We start from the raw sequence: 24027 nt of genomic DNA on the forward strand, positions 1-24027 counted from the left end.
CACGTATTATTTTTAAAGCTCTCTAAACTCAGGTTTAACATCAAATATAATCATTATTCTTTCCATTTTATATTCACTCTCAGGTTCAGAAAAATTATTTTGAATAAAACCATCTACCATGTAAACATCTGTCAATATCAAATTCTGGGGAAATGCTCAATAAATCACTGACATTCAGAAATGTCAGTGAATGCCTTTTTTTTTTGAGACAGAGTCTCACCCAGGCTGGAGTACAGTGGCGTGGTCTTGGCTCACTCCAGTCTTTGCCTCCTGGGTTCAAGTGATTCCCCTGCCTCAGCCTCCTGAGTAACTGGGGCTACAGACGCTCACCACCATGCCCAGCTAATGTTTTATATTTCAGTAGAGACAGGGTTTCACCACGTTGGCCAGGATGGTCTCCATCTCCTGACTTCGTGATCCGCCCACCTCAGCCTCCCAAAGTGCTGGGATTACAGGCGTGCGCCACCGCGACCAGCCCTAGCGGCTAATTCTTTCTGAGATTTTCTAGGATGTTTGTTTGTAAACATGTCTGGAGGAAATATGAAAAATTGATCTTTGTGAGTGGTAGTGAAATCAATAATTAAAGTGAATTTTATTTTCTGTTGCTGCTCAGTTTGTGATTAACATCAGAAAACTTATATTTCTATTTAATTGCAACTATTTCCTTTATTAAGGCATTTGATACTATAATTGCCCTTATCTCTCACTTTATTTTTTCTTTAATTGTATCAAATTAACGATGTCTTTGGAGATTGTCTGATTGTTACCTTTGTTTTAGGCTTTCAGGATGAATCTGGAAAAACTCAGCAAGCCTGAACTCCTGACACTATTTAGTATTCTTGAAGGAGAGCTTGAAGCAAGGGACCTTGTTATAGAAGCCTTAAAGGTATGTTAAAAAAAAAAAAAGAGAGAGAGGTCATCATACATTTGGAAAGTCATTCATTGGTTGTAATTTATTTAACTAAGGTATTTCTGTAGTTTCCATTGAAGTTGAATGGAGGACATACTGATACTTGGATAGGTAGCCACCTACATGGTGTGATATTAGGGACACTGGTGAAACCTTTGTGTTTTCAAAATAGTTGCCTTAGTTTCTCGATCTGATGTCTAGACCTTGAACTTCATTCTTCTTTTTTTTTTTTTTGAGACCAAATGTCACTCTGTCACCAGGCTGGGGTGCAATGGTGCTGTCTCAGCTTACTGCAACTTCTGCCTCCTGCGTTCAAGTGCCTGCCCCAGCCTCCCGAGTAGCTGGGACTACAGGCACACACCACCACACCCAGCTAATTTTTATATTTTTAGTAGAGACAGGGTTTCACCATGTTGGCTAGGATGGTCTCGATCTCTTGACCTGGTGATAAACCCCCACCCTCGGCCTCCCAAAGTGCTGAGATTATAGGCGTGAGCCACTGCGCCCGGCAGAACTTCATTCTTTTAGTTTAGTGGCCCTTAGCTGTTTTTGAATGCTGACCCCTTTTAGATTTGATAAGACCAACTTCCTAATAAATGTATATACATCCATATATCAGAATTTGAAATACAGTATCTGTGAGATCAAGGATCCCGTGAAAACATCCACGGATTCCTTGGACCCCAGATTAAGAATTCTTACTTTTGGTAGTTTTAGCCCATTTCTAATTCTCACCACTAATTGCCTATTGTTATTCTCACTTCTTTCCCCCATTTATCGTCTGTCTCAATCCCTTCATAATTAGGATATGAGTGGGGGTGACAGCTGCCTCTAATGGAAAAATCAGAGGATGACCTTATTTTCTCTTTTATAGTTTTACCAAGAAAACATCTCTGCTTTTCAGCCTTAGAAACTGTACAAACCTGTAGTTGTTTATGTCTCTATTTACTAATCACTGTATCCTCAGTACCCAGCTTCGTGCCAGGCACGTAGATGCTCAGTAAATGTTTGCTGAACAAATGAAATGATTATACCATTGTGGTGTGTTACTTTAAAAGACTACCATAATACTTCTAAGTGGATGTTGTGAATTACTAAATTTTAAAGCCTCTTCTTATGTGCTCTGCAGCATACACTGCCTTCTGGTTTTAATGTTAACAGATGCTTAGATGCTTTTTGCACATGTTTTCCTAAAATATATTTTTTTCTGCATGAATCCAATTTTGGGTACTATAGGCAGTTCTGATAAGTTGAAAGAGAAGCTTGAGAAGCAAGAGCTAAAATTAAGGGAGCATTTTGATATAAGATACCATTCAGAATCAGGCGCAAGTGTTGTATTTAGTCTGCATATGGTCTGTAGGTGATAAAATTATTCTGAGGCTTAACTCTGTGCAGTTTAGGTGAAATGAATAGCTTCACCAGAAGTGACACATATTTAAACAATCTATTGTTAGATAAAATAGGGGGCAGCTGGGATTAAAATTGTTTCAATCCTTTGAGAAAAGTTACTGCCATAGCATTCTTTAAACTGAATATCATTTTATCTATGGAGTTTTGGGGATTTTTTTTATTGTTATTTGTTTTGGTTCTCCAATATATCATGATTTTACTGCATTATTTGTATAGCTTTTGCTTAACAATAAACACTTGTTGGACTTTATGAACTAATATGGCAACTTACTAATTTTCTTCCTTTTAATATTGGTTCCTAATTGATGCTTAGTGGGTTGAAAAGGTTTTGGTCTTTGTTCTAAATAGCTATGATTTGTTTTTCTTTTCTGTTTTGCTTCCAGTAAAAAAAAAAAATCTTTTTATTTTCTCCCTAGCTTCAAAATAGATTTTGTCTGTACATAAAATCTGTTCTTTAACCTTATATCTCTAAACAAAACCATATGGCTTACTGTCACTTCTCTGGCAAGGCTTGAGTTTCTTTCGGGATATGTTGTAAAGCTCCCATAGGCTATAAGTTGACCTTACCTGTAGAGTTAGAATTGTAAAAGAGCTACATTCCTATTCCAAAATTTCTGCAAAGTGCCAGATTGCAGGTATACTCTTCTAGAGCCCCCATAATTATGTTCTTTTTCTTCCCAGAAGCTTCCTCACTCACTCTCTGTTGCAGCCAAGACCATGTTTGGCATAGAACCAGGGAAAGCCAATAGAAAATAATTTAACAAATTATTCAGTGTCTTGTGTATTTCAAATCTAAATGTTACAGAGGGGACCTGTACTATATTTGGTCCTAATTAAATTTTATTTAAAGTGGTTTTCTGATTTAGAAGGAATCATGTCAGAAAAAAAAAACCTTCTTTATGAACATCTTTCCCTTTTATTACTTTAATTTCATGAATAAGAACACTAAAGGAATACCCTCTACAAAGAAAGAAAATTAAATTGCTCATGAACTGTCTGGGGGAAGCAGAGAGTGGAACCACACAGTTCAGCAGGAAAGCCTCAGTTCATTAATTCCAAGCAAATCTAGTAAATGGCTTCCTACCATAGTCTGTGATTGCTCCAGAGGAGAATAAAGGAAGGTTAATCAATGGCCATTTTAAAACCTGAAAATAGATTTGACTGCTAATAAAATTTAGATTAAATAGTTTATTTCTGAATATTCCACATCAGCTATATTATATCTGCACATCTTAGATCTTATGGAAAACCACACTAAATGGCTTCTGTGACTAGATAGAATCCACCTTGCATTTATTGGTATCACTTTATTTTAAAGCATTCTTTAAATCATCTATACAATGATAAATGGTGAAATATTACAGCTTTCATGTGGAATTAACTTAAGGAGTCTTGAATTCCTTTTCACTGATGCCTCAATCATAAAACAGGTATAACTCTTTTAAAACTGAGGATAGAACTTTGTTGTGTTTGGCCAAAGGCTGTTGCAAAATTCCCCAAGCAAGAAGATTTACAGGCAAAAATGTTGCAGACATGACAAAGTTAGAAGTATATTTAGAGTACGAGATTATGTAATATATCATTCTATAGGTTTAACTTTGTGAGTTTTTTCAGCCCCAAAGGGTTAAAATGAAAAAATCTAAATATTATGTCTGTGTTGAAACAAATAATTTACTTTCACTGAAAATATTCTTGAAAAAATAATCATAAGGATCTAATGACAGTGCCAGATACAGAAAACAAAATAAAAGTTACCATGGAAGGTGCTGTAGCTTAAGAACATCACAGCTATGATCATATAGTGGTTAGTACTCTGTGTTGTGCCTGCAGCAACCTCAGTTTGGATCCAAGTTGTGGCACCAAAAATTAAAAAAAGATAACATCGCAAGTTCACTGTAAGTCCATAGTCTAACATCTGCTTTTGGTCATGGCCTTGTACTTATTATGGAAGCAGATTATTATAAAGACTGGTCTGAAATGGAAAAAGGTAAAATTGAACTTAGCAATCACCATACATTGTCATCTATACTAATAAGCCTATGAAGGGAGTTTGCATTTTTTTAAAAAATCAGATATTAGCTTGCTTGATAACAGATCTTTGAAAGTCTTAAATGGACTCAAGTTGAAACATTCTTTGGCACCCATAAGCCTGGACCTAACAATTCTTTGGCCAAAAATGATCCCATTTTAATAGATGGTTTTTAGGAAGAGCTTTTAAGATTGGGATGGGTGGTTTCAATCATTGAGAAAGATCACCTGAACACATGAACACAGGCTATAACTGACAGAAGTCCAATTTCTGTCTAGTTCCCAACTGGGATATAGGGTGAAAACAGAACTTTATTTAGGTTACTGAGTTATAAGGTTTTTATATTTACATTCATAACCTTTATCATAAAACATGTTAATGAATTAATCAGTGACCATTTGTGGCCGTATTTTAATGTGTTTTTTAGAGTTGGAGTGGCTTCTTTTTTTTTTTTTTTTTTGAGATGACGTCTCGCTCTGTTGCCCAGCCTGGAGTACAATGGCACGATTTCAGTTCACTGCAGTCTCCGCCTCCTGAGTTCAAGCAATTCTCCTATCTCAGCCTCTGAGTAGCTGGGATTACAGGCGTGCGCCACCATGCCCAGCTAATTTTTAAATATTTTTGTAGAGATGGGGTTTCACCATGTTGGCCCGGCTAGTCTTGAACTCCTGACTCCTGATCCTCCCGCCTCAGCCTCCCAAAGTGCTGGGATTACATGCGTGAGCCACCACACCCTGCCTGGAGTGGCTATTTTTATTCCTATACTCTCTCTCTTTCTTCTTCTGGAGACAGAATCTTACTCTGTCGTCTAGGCTAGAGTGCAGTGGCTGGAGTGCGCAGCTCAGTGCAGCCTCAACCTGCTGGGCTTCAGTAATCCTCCCACCTCAGCCTCTTGAGTAACTGGGACTACAGGGGCATGCCGCTATACCTGGCTAAGTTTTGTATTTTTTGTAGAGATAGGGTTTTGCTGTGTTACCCAGGCTGGTCTCGAACTCCTGCTCAAGCAATTCTGCTGTCCCAGCCTCCCAAAGTGCTGGGATTACAGGCACGAGCCACCGTGCCAGCCAGTTCCTGCTCTCTCTGAGTAAAGTTTATACATGGATTCCTGGCTTTTCAAAAAAGAAACATAAAGATAATTACTAGGCACTCTTCAAAACTATCAACCAGAACATTCAATTAAGTGTAGCTGTTAGGAACGTGAGCTTTCAAGTGAGATGGACTTAGGGTTTGAGCTCTGCCACTCGATTGTAGTGTGATCTTAGACAAATTATTTTACCTTGTAAGTTTTATCTGTAAAATGTTGTGGTTATTTTGAGGACCAGATGAGATAGCAAATGCTAATTGAAGTGCTCAGTGCTCATTTACTGTTAGTTATTATTATTAGAACATAGGTTCAAAGTCCAGCCATCCATTTAGGGACAAAGATACATTCCATAAAGCAAGAAATACTAATAATAAGACCAGGCACTGTTGCTTATGCCTATAATCCCAGCACTTTAGGAGGCCGAGGCAGGAGGCATTATGTTGCCAAGGCTAGACTCAGACTCCTAGCCTGAAGTGCTGAGAGTCTGAGTCTAGCCTTGACAACATAATGAGACCCCCTTTTCTACAAAACAAACAAACAGGCAAAAAAAAACAGAGAGAGAGAGAGAAGAAGAAGAAAGAAATACTGATAATATGCTGTCCTTCGTAAGGAGAATGACAGTTCTTCTCAATTAAATCTTTGTTGTTATGAGTGGCGCTTGGCCATTGTCTTGTTTTTCTTATTGTAATTGACAGTTTTGAGTTGACGCATTCCCATCCACACACCGAAAAGCATGTATTTTGAGACAGCAAAGGTTAAGGGCGTACTCTGGGGCATGGAGCAGATGTTGTAGTTCCTTCTCTTTATGATGAAAACAGGAAATACAGGGATAATGCAGAAGGCTTTGTAGCAGATCTTTTTTTCATTGATTTGTTTATTCTTCCATTGTTTGATTCAGCTTATTTTGTTTTTTTGAAATAGCTTTATTGAAGCATAATTGACATATGATAAACTGTATTATTTGATATGTGTAAATTGATGTTTTGATATGTATTTCCCCATGAAACCATTATCACAATCAAGATAACAAACATATCCCCAAAATTTTTATGCCCCTTTGTGACCTCTCCTGCCCAACTTTCCCCACTACTCCCTGCCCCTTACCCCAAACCACGGATCTGCTTTCTGTTATTAGAAATTAGTTTACTGTTTTGGAAATTTTATATAAGTGGAATCATATGGAATATACCCCATTTTTGCCTGGCTTCTTTCACTCAACATAATTACTTTGAGATTTATTCATGTTGTTGTGTATACTGATAGCTCATTTCTTCTTTGTTACTTAATAGTGTTGGCATTATATGTATGTATATACCACAGTTGCTTTTATCCACTTATCTGTCGATAAATATTTGTATTGTTTCTAATTTGGGACTGTAAAGTTGCTGTGAACATTCATGTACAAGACTTTATGTGGATATATGCTTTCATTTCTTTTGAATAAATAGCTAGAAATTGAATGGCTATATCATATGATAGACGTATATTTAATTTTTAAGAATCTGCTCCAGTGTTTTTCAAAGCGATTGTACCATTTTACATTCCATGGATATATCCAGTTGCTGCATATCCTCACCAAAACTTGGTATAGCCAGTCTTTTTTATTTTAGCCATGCTTATAGGTGTGTAATATCTCATTATAGTTACAATTTGCATGTTGTTGGCTGTTGTTATTATTTCATGTACTTACTAATTTGTTCTCTGTATTGTGGGGGTTTTTTTGTTTTGTTGTTTGTTTGTTTGTTTGTTTGTTTTAGAGATGGGATGTCACTTTGTTGCCCAAGCTGGAGTGCAGTGGTACAGTCATGGCTCACTGCAGCCTCAACCTCCTGGACTCCAGCAATCCTCCATCCTCAGCCTACCCAGTAGCTGAAACTACAGGCACACACCACCATGCCTGGCTAAGTTTTAAATTTTTTAGTAGAAATGAGGTCTCACTATGTTGCTCAGGCTGGTCTCAAACTCCTTACCCTAAGTGATCTTCCCACCTTGGCTTCCCAAAGTGTTGGGATTGTAGGCATAGTCACCAGCCCGGCCTGTGTTGTTTTCTTTGGCGCAGTGTCTGTTAAAATCTTTTGCCCATTTTTTTTAAGTTATTTGTTTTCTCGTTGTTTAGTTTTGAGAGTTTCTTATATATCTGGATGCAAGTCCTTTATCAAATATATGTCTTGCAAGTATTTTCTCCCAGTCTGTGACTTATTTCATTCTCTTAACTCTATTTTTTTTACAGTTAAGATACTTAACTGTTATAGTCAATAACAATGTATTGTATACTTGAAAAATCACTGAGAACAGATTTTAAATGTTCTCACTACGCAAAAATGATAAGTATGTAAGATAATACATATGTTAATTAGCTCCATTTTGCTGTTCCACAGTGTATACATATTTCAAAACATCATGTGATGCACTATAAATATTTACAATTTTTTATTAATTAAAAAATAAATTTTAAATAAATAAAAACCCAGCCATAATCTAGACCAGGAAAAAAAAAGTGCATCCTTTGTAGGCAGGAAAAAAGAAAAGATACTTAACTGTGTCTCATTTCATTCTCTTAACAGTATCTTAAGAAAAGATACTTAACCTTGTCTCATTTCATTCTCAACTATATCTTTTGAAGAGCAAAAGTTTTTCATTTCCATGAAGTCCAATTTATCAGTTTTTTTTGTTCTGTTTTTTGAGATGGAGTCTCGCTGTATTGCCAAGGCTGGAGTGCAATGACGTGATCTCGGCTCACTGCAACCTTTGGCTCCTGGGTTCAAGTGATTCTCCTGCCTCAGCTTCCCAACTAACTGGGATAACAGGCACACGCCATCATACCTGGCTAATTTTTTGTGTCTAGTAGAGACAGGGTTTCACCATGTTGGTCAGGCTGGTCTTGGATCTGACCTCAGGTCATCCACCCGCCTCAGCCTCCCAAAGTGCTGGGATTACAGGCGTGAGCTGCTGCACCCAGCCTATCAATTTTTCTTTTATGGATTTTGTTTTTAATGTTATATCTAGGAAATCTTTGCCTAAACCAAGGTCAGAAAGGTTTTCTCCTGTTTTTTTGGTTTTTGTTGTTTTTCTTATAAGTCTCATAGTTTTAAGTTTTACACTTAGGTCTATGATGTATCTTCAGTTAATGTTGTTATGTAGTATAACATGTGGACCCTTTTTTTTTTTTTTTTTTTTTTTTGCATATAGCTCTCCAGTTATTCTAGCACCAATTGCTGAGATTATCCTTCCTCTTTAGAATGGTCTTTGCATCTTCATCAGTCAGTTATCCCTATATTCATGTGTTTATTTCTAGACCCTCTGTTCTGTTCTTTTGATCTATTTGTCTGCCTTGATGCCAATACCACACCGTTTTGATTATCGTGGCCTTGTGGTAACTTAAAATCAGTTAGTGTTAGTCCTCCAACTTGTATTCTTTTTGAAACTTGTTTTTCTTATTTATGGTCCTTTGCATTTCCATATGAATAGAATCAGCTCGCCAATTTCTTTAAAAATCTTGTTGGGATTTTGATTGGGATTGTATTTAATCTAGAGATCAATTTGGGGAGAATTCATATCTTAACAACATTGTGTTTTTCGATCTATGAATATGCTATATCTCATCATTTATTTAGGTTGTCTTTAATTTCTCTCAGCAGTGCTTTGTAGCTTTTAGCGTATAACTTTTTCACATTTTTTTGTCGGATTTACCCCTAAGTGTTTCATGCTTTTGATGATACTGTAAATGGTATTGGGTTTTGTTGTTGTTGTTTTGGTTTAGTTTGTTTTCTTGAGACAGGGTCTCTGTCACCCAGGCTGAGTGTAGGGGCATGATCATGGCTCACTGCAGCCTCAAGTCCCCAGGCTCAAGTGATCCTCCTGCCTTAGCCTCCCAAGTAGCTGGGACTACAGACACACACCACCATGCCCAGGTAGATTCTTTTTTTTTTTAGAGAGATAGGATCCCACTATGTTGCCCAAGTTGGTCTTGAACTCCTGGACCCAAGTGATCTTCCCATCTCAGCCTCCCAAAGTGCTGGGATTACAAGCATGAGCCACTGCACCCAGCCAGTATTGTTTGTTAGATGTTAATTTCTGATGGTTTATTGCTGTTTTACGGAAATAAAATTGGCCAGTTGGGATGGCTTACACCTGTAATCCCAGCACTTTGGGAGGCTGAGGCAGGCAGATCACCTGAGGTCAGGAGTTCAAGACTAGCCTGGTTAACATGATGAAACCCCGTCTCTACTAAAAGTACAAAAACTAGCCGGGCAAGGTGGCACACGCCTGTAGTCCCAGCCACTCAGGAGGCTGAGATAGGAGAATCATTTGAACCTGGGAGGCAAAGCTTGCAGTGAGCTGAGATCGTGCCACCACACTCCAGCCTGGGTGGGAGAGCAAGACTCCGTCCCCTCCAAAAAAGAAACAAAATTGATTTTTGTATACATTGATTTTATATCCTGCAACCATGCCAATAAACTCACTTATTAATTCTAGTAGCTTTTAAAATAAATTCCACGGGGCCTGTCACAGTGGCTCATGCCTATAATCCCAGTATTTTGGGGCCTAGGTGGGTGGATCATTCGAGTCCAGGAGTTCAAGACCAGAATGGGCAACATGGTGAAACCCCTTGTCAAAAAAAAAAAAAAACCAGCTAGGGGTGGTAGCCTGCATCTGTAGCCCCAGCTACTAGGGAGGCTGAGGCAGGAGACTTGATTGAATCAGTGAGATTGAGACTGCAATGAGTTATATATAATTGTACCACTGCACTCCAGCTTGGAAGATAGCATAAGACCCTGGCTCAGTCAATCAATCAGTCAGTCATTTTCATTGGATTTTCTACAGACTATTATGTCTGCAAATAAGGACAGTTTTACTTATTTCTTTCTAATCTGGATGCTGTGTGTGTGTGTGTGTCTGTCTGTCTGTCTGTCTGTCTGTCTCTCTGTCTTACTACATTGACTAGAACCTCTAGTACAATGTCAAGTAGAAATGATGGGGATATCTGTGTCTTCTTCCCAGAAAGCATTCAGTCTGTCAAGTTGTTAGCTGTAGGTTTTTCGCAAATGCTCTTTATCAGATTGAGGAAATTTCTATTTTAATTTGTAGGGAATTTTATCAGGAATGGATGCTGGATTTTGTCCTGCTTTTCTGTACCTATTAAAAGCATAAAATTTTATGCCCTTGTTGTGTGTCTGAAGTATTGTGTGAAAGAGAGCTTCATCCCCTTTTTTATTGACCTTCTCTGAGATCAAGTAGAGTGATGTGGGGTAGCTTTTTCAGATTTATTCTGCTGCTTTTTAGAAACTAAATTCTGTAATTTTTTAAATTCTTTAATTTTTAAAATGTTGCTGTGCTGGGCACGGTGGCTCACACCTGTAATCCCAGAACTTTAGGAGGTCAAGGCAGGAGGATCACTTGAAGCCAGGACTTGAAGACTAGCCTGGGCAATATAGCAAGACCCCATCTCTAAAAAAAGAGAAAAAAGAAAAGAAAGTAAAATTTTGCTGAGTAGAGTCTGGTAATTAAATCATTTTCCCTATCGCAAAACTTTTTTGTTTTATTTTGTTTTTGAGACAGAGTCTTGCCCTTCACTGAGGTTGGAGTGCAGTGGCATGATCTTGGCTCACTGCCGCCTCTGCCTCCTGGATTCAAACAATTCTCTTGCCTCAGCCTCCTGAGTAACTGGGATTACGGTTGCCCACCACCACACCCAGCTAATTTTGTATTTTTAGGAGAGACGAGGTTTCACCATATTGGCCAGACTGGTCTCAATCTCCTGACCTCAAGGGATCTGCCCACCTCAGCCTCCCAAAGTTCTGGGATTACAGGAGTGAGCCACCACACCTGGTCTCCCAATGGCAAAACTTAATAATTTAAAAATCATAAACATTTCAACAGAAGAAACAAATAATAACTCTACTGCTTTTGTGAACTCCTCTCCTTTAAAGCAACTTTCCTTTGTCTTTTATTAGTTTTAATATTTTATTGGCTGCTTATGATCATTTTTCCAAAGACAAAATACAAAGTGTGAATTTTATACCTGATAGAATATTATTACCCCTTTCCCAAGAATAACAGAAATAATCTATTTGAAACTATCTTAAAGGCTCCTTTTATGGTAAACCATTTAAGTTGATTTTTAGTGGATCAGTCAGGAAATAGACATCAAAATTACCATTCCTTTAGTATTTTTCCGAAGGCATTTTTTGTCATCGTTAATCTGGGAGTACAAGAACATGCATTCTAAAGGGGATTGTGTTTATAGGTGACATCCCCTATATCTGAATGCTGCTCCAAAGTCAGTTGTTGCAGAATAAGTAAACATAGTATTGCTTCTCTGTTTTACTTTTGGGTAAAAAAATTCAGGATTGGTTTCTTTTACTGAATTTACTAATCTTAAGACACCTATTGAGGAGAGTTGCTGTAGTCGACATGATTTTACTTAAAAATCCATTTACGAAACAACATTTTATATAAGTTACTTCCAGTTACCCCTCAAACAACCCATGATAACATAGTTATATTGATCTGGCAATTAAGTCTTCAGAAAAAGTAAATCCTGCTGGGTGCAGTGGCTCACGCCTGTGATCTCAGCACTTTGGGAGGCTGAGGCAGATGGATCACGAGGTCAGGAGATCGAGACCATCCTGGCTGACACGGTGAAACCCCACTCTACTAAAACCACAAAAAAAATTAGCTGGACATGGTGGCACATGCCTGTGGTCCCAGCTAGTTGGGAGGCTGAGGCAGGAGAATCACTTGAACCCAGGAGGCGGAAGTTGCAGTGAGCCAAGATCGCGCCGCTGCACCCCAACCTGCGCAACACAGCAAGACTCTGTCTCAACAACAACAAAAAAAAGTAAATCCTTTATTAATAGCTACATGAATTGGGTGGTATATCCACATGATGGAACATTATGAAGCCATTTTATAATAAGATGCATATGAAAAATTTTGAATGACATAGTAGTGTTCCTAGGACAAAATTAAATATATCCTTCAATCTCAATTATAAGTATTTTATATATATAATATATATACACACACACAAACACACATATACACACACATAAAAGACTCAAGCAAATACATTGAAATTTGTAGTTTGAGTGTTAATAGTGGTTGGCCCTAGGTAGTGGAATCATATGCATATTTTAATTTTTTCTTCAGAACTTCTGCTTTATATCTTAATTACTTTTATTTCAGAAATGTTGATTTTTTTAAGTAACAATAATCTTGTACAACACATTTTTTTCTCAACTCTCGGTTTATTAACATTCTTGCCCAAAGAAGATACTTTAGCCTTCTATTATTCACTTTGTAGGAAAATACGTTAGAGCTAATCAGACCTACCATTAAATTCTTCTTTTTTTGTTGTTCCTGATATTAAGTTAATGTTATTTCTTTCCAACCCACCTGAAATAACTCAACTGTCTCTGCCTAAAAAACCAACCTAAATTTCCAAACTATCCAGAAAAGATTGCAGAGTTTGGGGAAGAAAAAAGAAGACTCGAATAAAGATACCTTTTATCGTACCACAGTCTAAAGAGTTATCTTTTAAACATTTTTGAAATACATTTCACATTTCACCATAATCCAGGACACATATACACACCTATATACTTATACTAACTAAAACCAAAATTTCACTAGAATTTACTTTGTGTTTTACTATACTATAATGTTTGCACTATACCATACTGTACTGTAATATTTTCTGTTATACTTCATTTTTCTTTAAATGCTGATTATGACCCCACTAGACTAGTTTTATGATCCACTAATGAGCTGTGATCCAAAGTTTGAAAAACATTAGTCTAACGCACTTCCTGTAATGTCTTAATTTGTTTTATAGTGGCAAAATTGTACTTTGTTTCATCTTGGCAGGTCCTGAGACTGGAAATAAGATTTATTTAGGTATGTTTCTTATAAAATTCTAAAAGAATTTTGCTGAGCTATGGAATCATAAGCTATTCCCAAAGTTAATTCCTTTAACAAGAACTAGCATTGTATATAGTCCTCTATAGTTTTCAGAGTGTTTCTATGTGTGATATGTTGCTGAAATCTCTATACCCATGTGAAGTTGATATTCTACATGCAGATCCTGGAGCTCATCTCTTGTAATTTAATGTATTATTTTCAGATTAACTGTGCTCAGCTAAATGAACTATAGGATCTGACCATAAGAGATAAAATATGTTTCATTACAAACTGTACCTGTAAAGGTGAGGAGCAACTGGCACTCTCCTATATTGTTGTCCTCAAATGGTTGAGGAGAGTTTGGAAATATCTATCAAATTTAAAAATGCAGAGCCAGGCATGGTGGTACTCGCCTATAGTCCCAGCTACTTGGGAGGCTGAAGTGGGAGGATCATTTGAGGCCACAAGTTCCAGGCTATAGTGTAAAATGATTTTGCCTGTGAATAGCTGTTGTACTTCAGCCTGGGCAACATAGCAAGACCCTACCTCTTTCTTAAAAAAATGCATGTATCTAGAAGAAATTTCATTTCTAGGTATTTCTGCTACAGATGTTCTTAAGCCTTTACAATACAGATGTTCTTAGATCTGATCTTTACATAATAAAGTATATGTGTGAAGATACTCATTACAGTATAATTTGTAGAAACAAAATGCTAGAAACAATTTAGTGTCTCTTATTAGGGTTCTAGTCAGTAAATTATGGTGTGATTGTAGAATAAAATACTGTGAAACTATTAAAATGAAAGATCTTTATATATAGTAAAGAAAGTCACAGAGCTGTGTACTAAATTCTTAAAAAAAGACAGTATTAAGTTGCCACTGGTGAAGCCAGAAATACATCTCACAAAGCCTCTTCCTTCCTTCCTTCCTTTTAGCTTGGTTCTTTTGAGAATGGTAGGAACTTCTCTAATGATCTGTTCTAGGAAGAACATGAAATTAGTAAGAGGGAAGTGCCAGATTCTTTTATTTTTATTTATTTATTTATTTATTTATTTTGAGACGGAGTCTTGCTCTGTGGCCCAGGCTGGATTGCAGTGGCCGGATCTCAGCTCACTGCAAGCTCCGCCTCCCGGGTTCACGCCATTCTCCTGCCTCAGCCTCCCAAGTAGCTGGGACTACAGGCGCCCGCCACCTTGCCCGGCTAGTTTTTTGTATTTTTTAGTAGAGACAGGGTTTCACCGTGTTAGCCAGGGTGGTCTCGATCTCCTGACCTCGTGATCCGCCCGTCTCGGCCTCCCAAAGTGCTGGGATTACAGGCTTGAGCCACCGCACCCGGCCGGAAGTGCCAGATTCAAAAGGTACAGGACAGGCTATTCATATGTGTTGGTTGTTCATAAATTGGCTATTTATTTAAAAAAGGACTGCATTCTTAAGCGAGTAAATGTCTTTGCTCCATTCAGAAAAACATCAAACCCCATGTATAACAGCTAGCTCTTTTCTTTCTCTCTCTCTCTTTCTTCCTTCCTTCCTTTCTTTCTTTCTTTCTCTCTCTCTTTCTTTCTTTTTCCTTCTTTCTTTCTTTCCTTCTTTCTTTTCTTTCTTTTTCTTTCTTTCTTTCTTTCTTTCTCTCTCTCTTCTCTTCTCTTCTCTTCTCTTCTCTTCTCTTCTCTTCTCTTCTTTTCTCTTCTCTTCTCTTCTCTTTCTTTTTTGAGACAGGGTCTCACTCTGTCACCCATGCTAGAGTGCAATGATGTGATTTCAGCTCAATACAACCTCCGCCTCCTGGGCTCAAGTGATCCTCTCGCCTCAGCCTCTTAAGTAGCTGGGACTATAGGCATGCACCACCACACCCACCTGGCTAATTTGTTGTTGTTGTTGTACTTTTTTTGTAGAGATGGAGTTTCTCCATTTTGCCCAGGCTGATCTCGAACTCCTGACCTCAAGTGATCCACCCGCCTTGGCCTTCCAGAGTGCTGGGATTACAGGCATGAGCCACCACACCAGGCCATAGCTAGCTCTTTTTTTTTTTTTTTTTTTTTTGAAACAGAGTCTCACTCTGTTGCCCAGGCTGGAGTGCAGTGGCATGATCTCGGCTTACTGCAACCCCTGCTTCCCAGGTTCAAGCAGTTCTCCTGCCTCAGCCTTCTAAATAGCAGGGACTACAGGTGCATGCCACCACGTCCAACTAATTTTTGTGTATTTTTAGTAGAGACTGAAATACGTGTCAGTAGAGACTAGAATACATGTTTGTAGAGACTAAAATACATGTTTCACCATGTTGGCCAGGATGGTCTCCATCTCTTGACCTCGTGATCTGCCTGCCTCTGCCTCCCAAAGTGCTGGGATTACAGGCATGAGCCAGTGTGCCCGGCCAGCTAGCTCTTAAAAATTATTGTCTGGCATCAGCTGTTCGCTGTATAACTTTTTATCATGTCATCATTCATATTACAAATTGTGGCATTTAGGGGTTCAAGAATGAAGATGCCAGAAGAATAAGCAAATTTTTCGTTTGACTGATGTCTTCCTGTGGGTTCTGTGTTTCGTTTTGTTGTTATTGTTGCTGTTTTAATGTTTTTGAAGAAAGGGGAAATTCAGTTCATAAAACAGTACCTATTTAGAGAACATATAGTTTTCCAGCAGTTATGGAGGAGCTTCAGGAAAGATTACAGCAGTGAGGAATTTCATTGCATTTATTCAGCCTGTAACTAAAACAAATAAAAAAGGGAAATAGCTTATTCCTATTTTGACTTCCTCTTATTGTATCTTCCTTGCATGTGTTAGCCTTGTGATTTGAAATTAATCAGGGGTTATTTCTAGTTGTCCCCATAAAGAGAAGAGAAGCAAAGGAAGACAAAGAGGTTGCTTCTAAAACTAAAACCCATGGTATATCATTTAGTATTCCAGTTAGCCAGTTGTAAGAATAATTTGGAAGATAGGAGAAAACCATCTTGTATGTTTGCTGAAAATCTCTATGGAAAGGAGGCATTTATAGAATGAACTGGGAGTTTTATTGTGCAAAATTGTTTTGTTAGAAAAGCATAGTAATATAACTATTCTACAAAACAGTCCTCTCACATATGCACAAGTTTGCTTATTGCAGCATTGTTTAATACAGTATTGGAAACTGTAAACAACATAAATGTTCATCACTAAGTTCCATCAATGGCTGCATAAACTGGTGCATCCTTAGTATGGAATATTATATAATTTTTTTAATGAGAAAAAAAGCTATGTACTGACTTAAAAAGATCTCTCTCAGACAGTGAAAACAAATTGCAGAACGGTTTTACACAATAATAATATCTATGTAATTACGTTTTATACACACAGACACCACACACATGCGAATGTATATATATTCTTGGAAATGGAGGCTGGGCACAGAGGATCACTTGAAACCAGAAGTTTGAGACCAGCCTGGGAAACAAAGCAAGACCCTGTCTCTACAAAAAATTAAATTAAAAAACTTAAATTAGAAAAAGAAATTATCTGGGAGGATACCTAACATACTAAGAACTTTTAGGGAGGAAAGTGAAAGGGGGTTATGGTCAGGAAGAGCTTCAGCTTTATCTATATAGTTTGAATTTTTTTTTTTTTTTTTTTTTTTTTTTTGAGACGGCATCTATCTGTCACCTCAGCTGGAGTGCAGTGTGTGATCTCAGCTCACTGCAAGCTCCGATCCCGGGTTCAACGCCATTCTCCTGCTTGCCTCCGAGTGCTGGGACTCCAGGCGCCTGCCACCCTGCCTGGCTAATTTTTTGTACTTTTTCAGTAGAGACGGGTTTCCATGATCTCGATCTCTGACCTCCGTGATCACCCGCCTCGGCCTCCCCTGGGATTACAGTCATGAGCCACCGCACCCGGCCTATAGTTTGAATTTTTATGAGAAAATATTTACTGATGATGGAATTAAAATAAAAATTTTTAAGAAATACAATATGCACAATGGGATGTCAAGGAGACTGGATTCATTGGTAGAAATGAGTATATGATTGTATTATTTTTAAGTCTCTGTTCTTACTGATTGGAAATGTCTAGAGATTTTTTTCATCCATTTAATAACACATTCTTTTCTTACACCACCCTATTCTAAGAGTAATGCCACCTGTACTCTTGATCTTATCTTGACCCTGTTTCTTCATGACCTTACTCCATCAGTTACACCTTGCCTTCTCGCTTAGTGACCTAGTTTCTTCTTTTAATACTACTACTTATCGTTGGCTAAAGCCTGTTTGAAACTTTCCATTCTATATTAAAAAAAAAAAAAAAGAAGAGAACTCAATCTTGCCGTCCTTCTGAGTTATCACCCTATTTCTCTTTCTCTCTTTACACTGAAATATTTAAATGTAATTTGTACTCCTGCTTCTAGTTTCTCATTCCTCATTACTCATTTGCCTTTTGTTTCTACTACAATAATGAATTTTACATTTTGAAGTTAAAAGTAACCTCTGATGGCCTCTTTTAATTAGATTACAATTACCTAACTCAGCGTTCAACGGCGTTGACCATCCTCCTTGTTAAACTTCTTTCCTTGGCTTCTGTGATATTCTTGTCTTGGTCCTTCTCAGACTCCTTTTGTGTTTTTTTCTTCCATATTCCTCTTAAATTTGATATCTTCTGTGACTAGATAAAATGTCCTTTCCTGTAGTTCCCATCGCATACCATTCAAAATCTACTATAGCACTTTTCATAACTATATTGAAATAGCATTGTCTCTTGCCCTATAGACTTTTAAGATCCTAAAGGGTAGAAGCCAAAATGTTACTCATTTTTTTATGGTTGTGTGTGTGTTTGTTTTGTTTTAAAATTCCCCACAGCTGGGCGCAGTGGCTCACACCTGTAATCCCAGCACTTGGGGAGGCCAAGGCGAGTGGATCACTTGAGGTCAGGAGTTCGAAACCAGCCTGGCCAAAATGGCAAAACCCTGTCTCTACTAAAATACAAAAATTAGCCAGGCACAATGGTGCATGCCTGTAATCCCACTACTCAGGAGGCTGAGGCGGGAGAATGGCTTAAACCCGGGAAGCAGAGGTTGCAGTGAGGCAAGATTTGTGCCCCTGCACTGCAGCCCGGGCAACAGAGCAAGACTCCATCTCAAAGAGAAAAACATAATAATAAAAAAATTCCCTGTGTCCTCAGTTTCTACTCCCATGCCCTTCTTGGTCTCCATAAGCAACTATTCTTAAACATTTTTTATTTGTATATATTCTTGTGAAATGTATTGCCTTGTATGTATCAATTTGCATAAATGGTATTGTGTTATCTAGCTCGTCCTGTTTCTTACTTTTTATAATTACTGTGCCTTTGCAGTCCATCATGTTGCCATGTCTTCACATGATCTGTTGCTTCTATCTGCTGTGTCATACTCCATAGTATACACTTATTTTACTGAGTCTCCTATGTGGCTTTTTTTTTTTTTTAAAGAGACGAGGTCTTGCCATGTTGCCCAGGTTAGTCCTGAACTGCTGGCCTCAGGCAATCCTTCCGTCTTGGCCTCCCAAAATGCTGGTGTTACAGGCGTGAGCCACCATACCTGGCCTCCTGTGTGACTTCAGGTCTACACCTAGCATAGCACAGTGGTATGTAGAATATGTTAGCTGAATGAATAATACATAAACAGATGTTTCCTGATACTTTGTTCTTAGCCCTGTCACATCGTAACCTATTTACTCTCTTCCTCAGTGGGTGATTTCATCCTTTTTATTGGTTTCTATGGGTTGTTAACACCCAGATTTGTTATTTTCTTATACCTAGACCCATATATCCAAGTGCCTTTTTGACATATGTACCTAAATATCCCATATCACAGTCTCTGCATCCTTCCCTAAAAGCCTGTGTGTTCTGCCTTTGTTCTCTGTTTTGGTTAAGGGTATCACCAGCCATCCACTCACCCAACCTAAATACTTCAAAGTATCTGTGTGTCTTCCCTCTTCGTGTCTAATCAGGTGCCAAAACCTGTAGGCTCTTCCTCCTGAATACCCCTTAAATGTGGTATCTCTCTCCCTCTTAATATTTTGACTTTAGATCCAAATGGTGTCTGGATCTAGCCTCCTATCTGACACTCTGCTACTCATCTTATATCCTAGATTTGTAGCCTAACCATCATTAGTATCAAGTGGATTTTGTTGTTTTTCTCTTTGAAAACTTCTTGTGACTCCTTGCTGCCTAGAAAATTAAGCTTTAAAGACATTACATTCAAGACATTTGCAGACTGGCTGGAACCTAGTCTCATTTCCTGCCAGTCTACTAGCTATAAATCTGACCTCTGTAGCCAAATTATGCATTTTCATTCTTCCATACCTTGCTTGAACTGTTCCCTTGCTTGGAATACCATTTTCCTTTCCTCCTTCTTCACACCTAGAACGCTTCACATAAAAAGTGTATCCAGCTGGGTGTGGTGGCTCACACTGGTAATCCCAGCACTTTGGGAGGCCAAGGCAGGTGGATCATCTGAGGTCAGGAGTTCAAGACTAGCCTGGCCAACATGGTGAAACTCCATCTCTGCTAAAAATATAAAAATTAGCCGTGCGTGGTGGCACACACCTGTAATCCCAGCTACTTGGGAGGCTGAGGCACGAGAATCACTTGAACCCGGGAGGCAGAGGTTGCAGTGAACCGAGATGCATGTCATTGCACTCCAGCCTGGGCAACAGAGCAAGACTCTTGTCTCAAAAAAAAAAAAAGTGTACCCAATAAATGTTCATAAAATTGAATAACATGGTTTCTCTTTTTCTGTTGTCTACACTGAATTAGTGATAATAGGAGAATTTATATATTTGTGCTGATAAGCATCACAGATTATAGGGATTTGTCTACTTTCTTTATGTTTACTATTTTTTTTTTTCCCACTAAATGTAAGCTCCTTGGAGGGGGCAGGTCCTTAATCTTATTTGCCACTATATCCCAGGTATCTCGACCCAAGTAAGTACTTCATAAGCATTTGTCATGCAAGAGAATGAGTTCAGGCCTTGTAAGTCTACTTTGAATGTATTCAAGGCTCAAAACAGATTGCTAATTATTAATTCATATTTCTCAGAAAAGAAGCTTAACTTTAGTAATACAGTTTTATAACTTTTACTGTTGTTGATAATTTCCATTTAGTGACATTATTTACATCTTACCCTGTACTAAGAAGGAACAATTTGTTCTTCAGACAGGAAATCATTGCGTTGTGTTTGTTTCTTTATTGGTAGTGAAGGATACCACATAATTGGAATATGTACTTTTGCTCACTGTTTTGTATTCATCTAAAGAAAAAATGGTTTGGAAATTATTTCCTATTATTTGTTAATTTTCAACTGACATTTAATCTTGGTATCCTTTCCTATCAAACTGCGATGTGATCATCTGCATTCCCTGACTAGTTAGTAAGGGAAACTTTGAGTATCAGATAAAATAGTTCAGTATGAAAAAAAATAGTACGGTGTTGCTTGTCTTTCTTCATCTGGATACATACAAAAATATTATTTCCCAGACTTTTTAGCTAAGGACCTTTATGGTCATCTGTCTAAATTACACAGGTTCTCTATCTTTCGGAATGTACCGACTGATCCTCCATTTCGCCTGTGATTTTTTTTTTTTTTTTGAGATTTGCTTTTTTATTTATTTTTTGTCCCGTTTTACTGTTGTTGTTTGTTTGTTTCTTTGGCTTTCACAAAATCTTTATCGTCCCCCTTTGTCTGTTTGCTTTCCAAATTGATAACTTTGAGTTCTTTGACCTTTAAAATGTCTTTTTCAGGCTCTTGTCCATCCTTTTCTACAAATATCTGTCATAGGACAAATGACTGACATCTTCACAACAGACCTAGAAATCATTAAGGGAAGAAGGTGCCAAAACAGAGTCTTAGAGGCCTAGAATAGAGCCAATTTTCCTCTTCTTATAGGATTAAAATGGAAAAGGGGGTCTTGGTTATTCTATTCTTATCTGGTGACATTTGAAGTTTCCATATGGTGTTGCCACACTTCAGAATGAAAAGAAGAGCTCATGCCACCAAAGATCACTCCTGTTCTTCTTGTCCATCCGTATCCCAATCCCCTTTAGCACACTTCTTTTTTTTCTTAGAGATAGATCTCACTATGTTGCCCAGGCTGGTCTCACATGTCTGGCCTCAAGTGATCTTCTTCCTTCAACCTGCCAAGTAGCTGGAATTATAGGCATGAGCCACTGTGCCTGGCTCCCTTTAGTATACTTTTTTTTTTAACTTTTATTTTAAGTTCAGGGGTACATATGCAGGTTTATTATATAGGTAAACTAATGTCATGGGGGGTTGTTGTACAGATTATTTTATCACCCCTAGTACCCAGTAGTTATTTTTTCTTGTCTTCTCCCTCATCCCATCCTCCACTGTCAAATAGGCCCCAGTGTCTGTTGTTCCTCTCTTTATGTCCATATGTTCTCATCATTTAGCTCCCGCTTATAAGTGAGAACATGTGGTATTTGGTTCCTGCGTTTGGTAAGGATGATGGCTTCTAGCTCCATCCATGTTTCTGCAAAGGACGTGATCTCATTCTTTTTTATGGCTGTGTGGTATTCCGTGGTGTATATGTACCACATTTTCTTTATTCATTCTACCACTATAGGCACTTAGACTGATTCTGTGTCTTTGCTATTGTGAATAGTCTGCAGTGAACATTCATGTGCATGTCTTTGTGGTAGAATGACTTATATTCCTTTGGGTATATATTGAGTAATGGGAGTGCTGGTAGTTCTGTTTTTAGGTCTTTGAGGAATTGCCACACTACTTTCCACAATGGTTGAACCAGTTTACACTCCCACTAATAGTATATAAGTGTTCCCTTTTCTCAGCAACCTCACCATTTGTTATTTTTTGACTTTTTAATAATAGCCATTCTGACTACTATGAGATGGTATCTCATTGTGGTTTTGATTTGCATTTATCTAATGATCAGTGATACTGAGCTTTTTAAAATATGCTTGTTGGCCACATGTATGTTTTCTTTTGAAAAGTGTCTATTCATGTCCTTTGCCCACTTTTTAATAGAATTGCTTGGTTTTTTTTCTTGTAAAGTTGTTTGAGTTCCTTCGGGGTTTTTTTGTTTGTTTTTGTTGTGAGACGGAGTCTCACTCTGTTGCCCAGGCTGGAGTGCAGTGGCGTGATCTTGGCTCACTGCAACCTCTGCCTCCTGGGTTCAAGCAATTCTCCTGCCCCAGCCTCCCAAGTAGCTGGGACTACAGGCATGCGCCACCACACACAGCTAATTTTTTGTATTTTTAGTAGAGACGGGGTTTCGCCGTGTTAGCCAGGATGGTCTCGATCTCCTGAGCTCGTGATCCACCCGCCTCGGCCTCCCAAAGTGCTAGGATTACAGGCGTGAGCCACCACACCTGGCCAAGTTCCTTCCTTATAGATGCTGGATATTAGACGTTTGTCCGATGCATAGTTTGCAAACATTTTCTCCCATTCTGTAGGTTGTCTGTTTACTCTGTTGATAGTTTCTTTTGCTGTGCAGAAGCACTTAAGTAATTAGATCCCATTTATCAATTTTTGCTTCTGTTGCAATTGCATTTGTTGTCTTTGTCGTGAAATCTTTGCCAGTTTCCATGTCCAGAATGGTATTGTCTAGGTTGTCTTCCAGGGTTTTTGTAGTTTTGGGTTTACATTTAAGTCTGTAATCCATCTTGAGTTAATTTTTGTATATGGCGTAAGGAAAGGGTCCAGTTTTGATTTTCTGCATATGGTTAGCCAGTTATCCCAGCAACACTTACTGAATAAGGAGTCCTTACCCCCAGTGGTTTTGTCAGCTTTGTTGAAGAGCAGTTGGTTGTAGGTGTGTTGCCTTATTTCTGGGCTCTCTATTCTGTTCCATTGGTCTATGTGTTTGTTTTTGTACCAGTACCATGCTGTTTTGGTTACTATAGCCCTGTAGTATAGTTCAAAGTTGGGTAGCATGATACCTCCAGCTTTGTTCTTTTGCTTAGGATTGCCTTGGCTGTTCAGGCTCTTTTTTGGTTCTGTATGAATTTTTAAATAGTTTATTCTAGTTCTGTGAAGAATGTCATTGGTGGTTTGATGGAAATACATTGAACCTGTAAGTTGCTTTGATCATTATGGCCATTTTAATAATATTGATTCTATAGTTCATGAGCATGGAGTGGTTTTCCATTTGTTTGTGTCATCTCTGATTTTTTTGAGCATTGTTTTGTAATTCTCATTGTAGAGCTCTTTCACCTCCCTGGTTAGTTGTATTCCTAGCTATTTTATTCTGAGTGTGGCAACTGTGAATGGGATTACGTTCCTGATTTGGCTCTCAGCCTGGCTGTTGTTGGTGTGTAGGAATGCTGGTGATTTTTGTATGTTGATTTTGTATCCTAGACTTTGCTAAAGTTGTTTATCAGCTGAAGGAGTTTTTGGACTGAGACTATAGGATTTTCTGTAGTCTATATTTCTGTGTCTATTCTAGATATAGAATCATGTCATCTGCAAACAGGAATAGTTTGACTTCCTCTCTTCTTATTTGGATGCCCTTTATTTGTTTATCATGCCTGATTGCCCTGGCCAGGATTTCCAATAGGAGTGGTGAGAGAGGGCAACCTTATCTTTTGCCAGCTTTCAAGGGGAATGCTTCCAACTTTTGCATATTCAGTATGATGTTGGTTGTGGGTTTGTTGTTTACTTCTGTCATGAACAGAAGATAAAGGCAGTCTTAGGTTGGGATTACTTGGACTTAATA

At 38.2% G+C, this 24027-nt stretch overlaps 1 protein-coding gene across 1 annotated transcript in view; it reads left to right on the forward strand.

Moving 5' to 3' along the window:
• The window catches only part of CTTNBP2NL (CTTNBP2 N-terminal like), a 65034-nt gene that overhangs the window by 18957 nt on the left and 22050 nt on the right, over positions 1-24027 (forward strand). Inside the window, 1 exon segment of the mRNA XM_017869695.1 lies at positions 779-886. Coding sequence (XP_017725184.1) covers positions 788-886 — 99 coding nt within the window. The 5' untranslated portion in view covers positions 779-787.

The sequence above is a fragment of the Rhinopithecus bieti genome, unplaced genomic scaffold (genome assembly GCF_001698545.2).
Source record: "Rhinopithecus bieti isolate Rb0 unplaced genomic scaffold, ASM169854v2 scaffold_3040, whole genome shotgun sequence".
Lineage (NCBI taxonomy): Eukaryota > Metazoa > Chordata > Mammalia > Primates > Cercopithecidae > Rhinopithecus > Rhinopithecus bieti.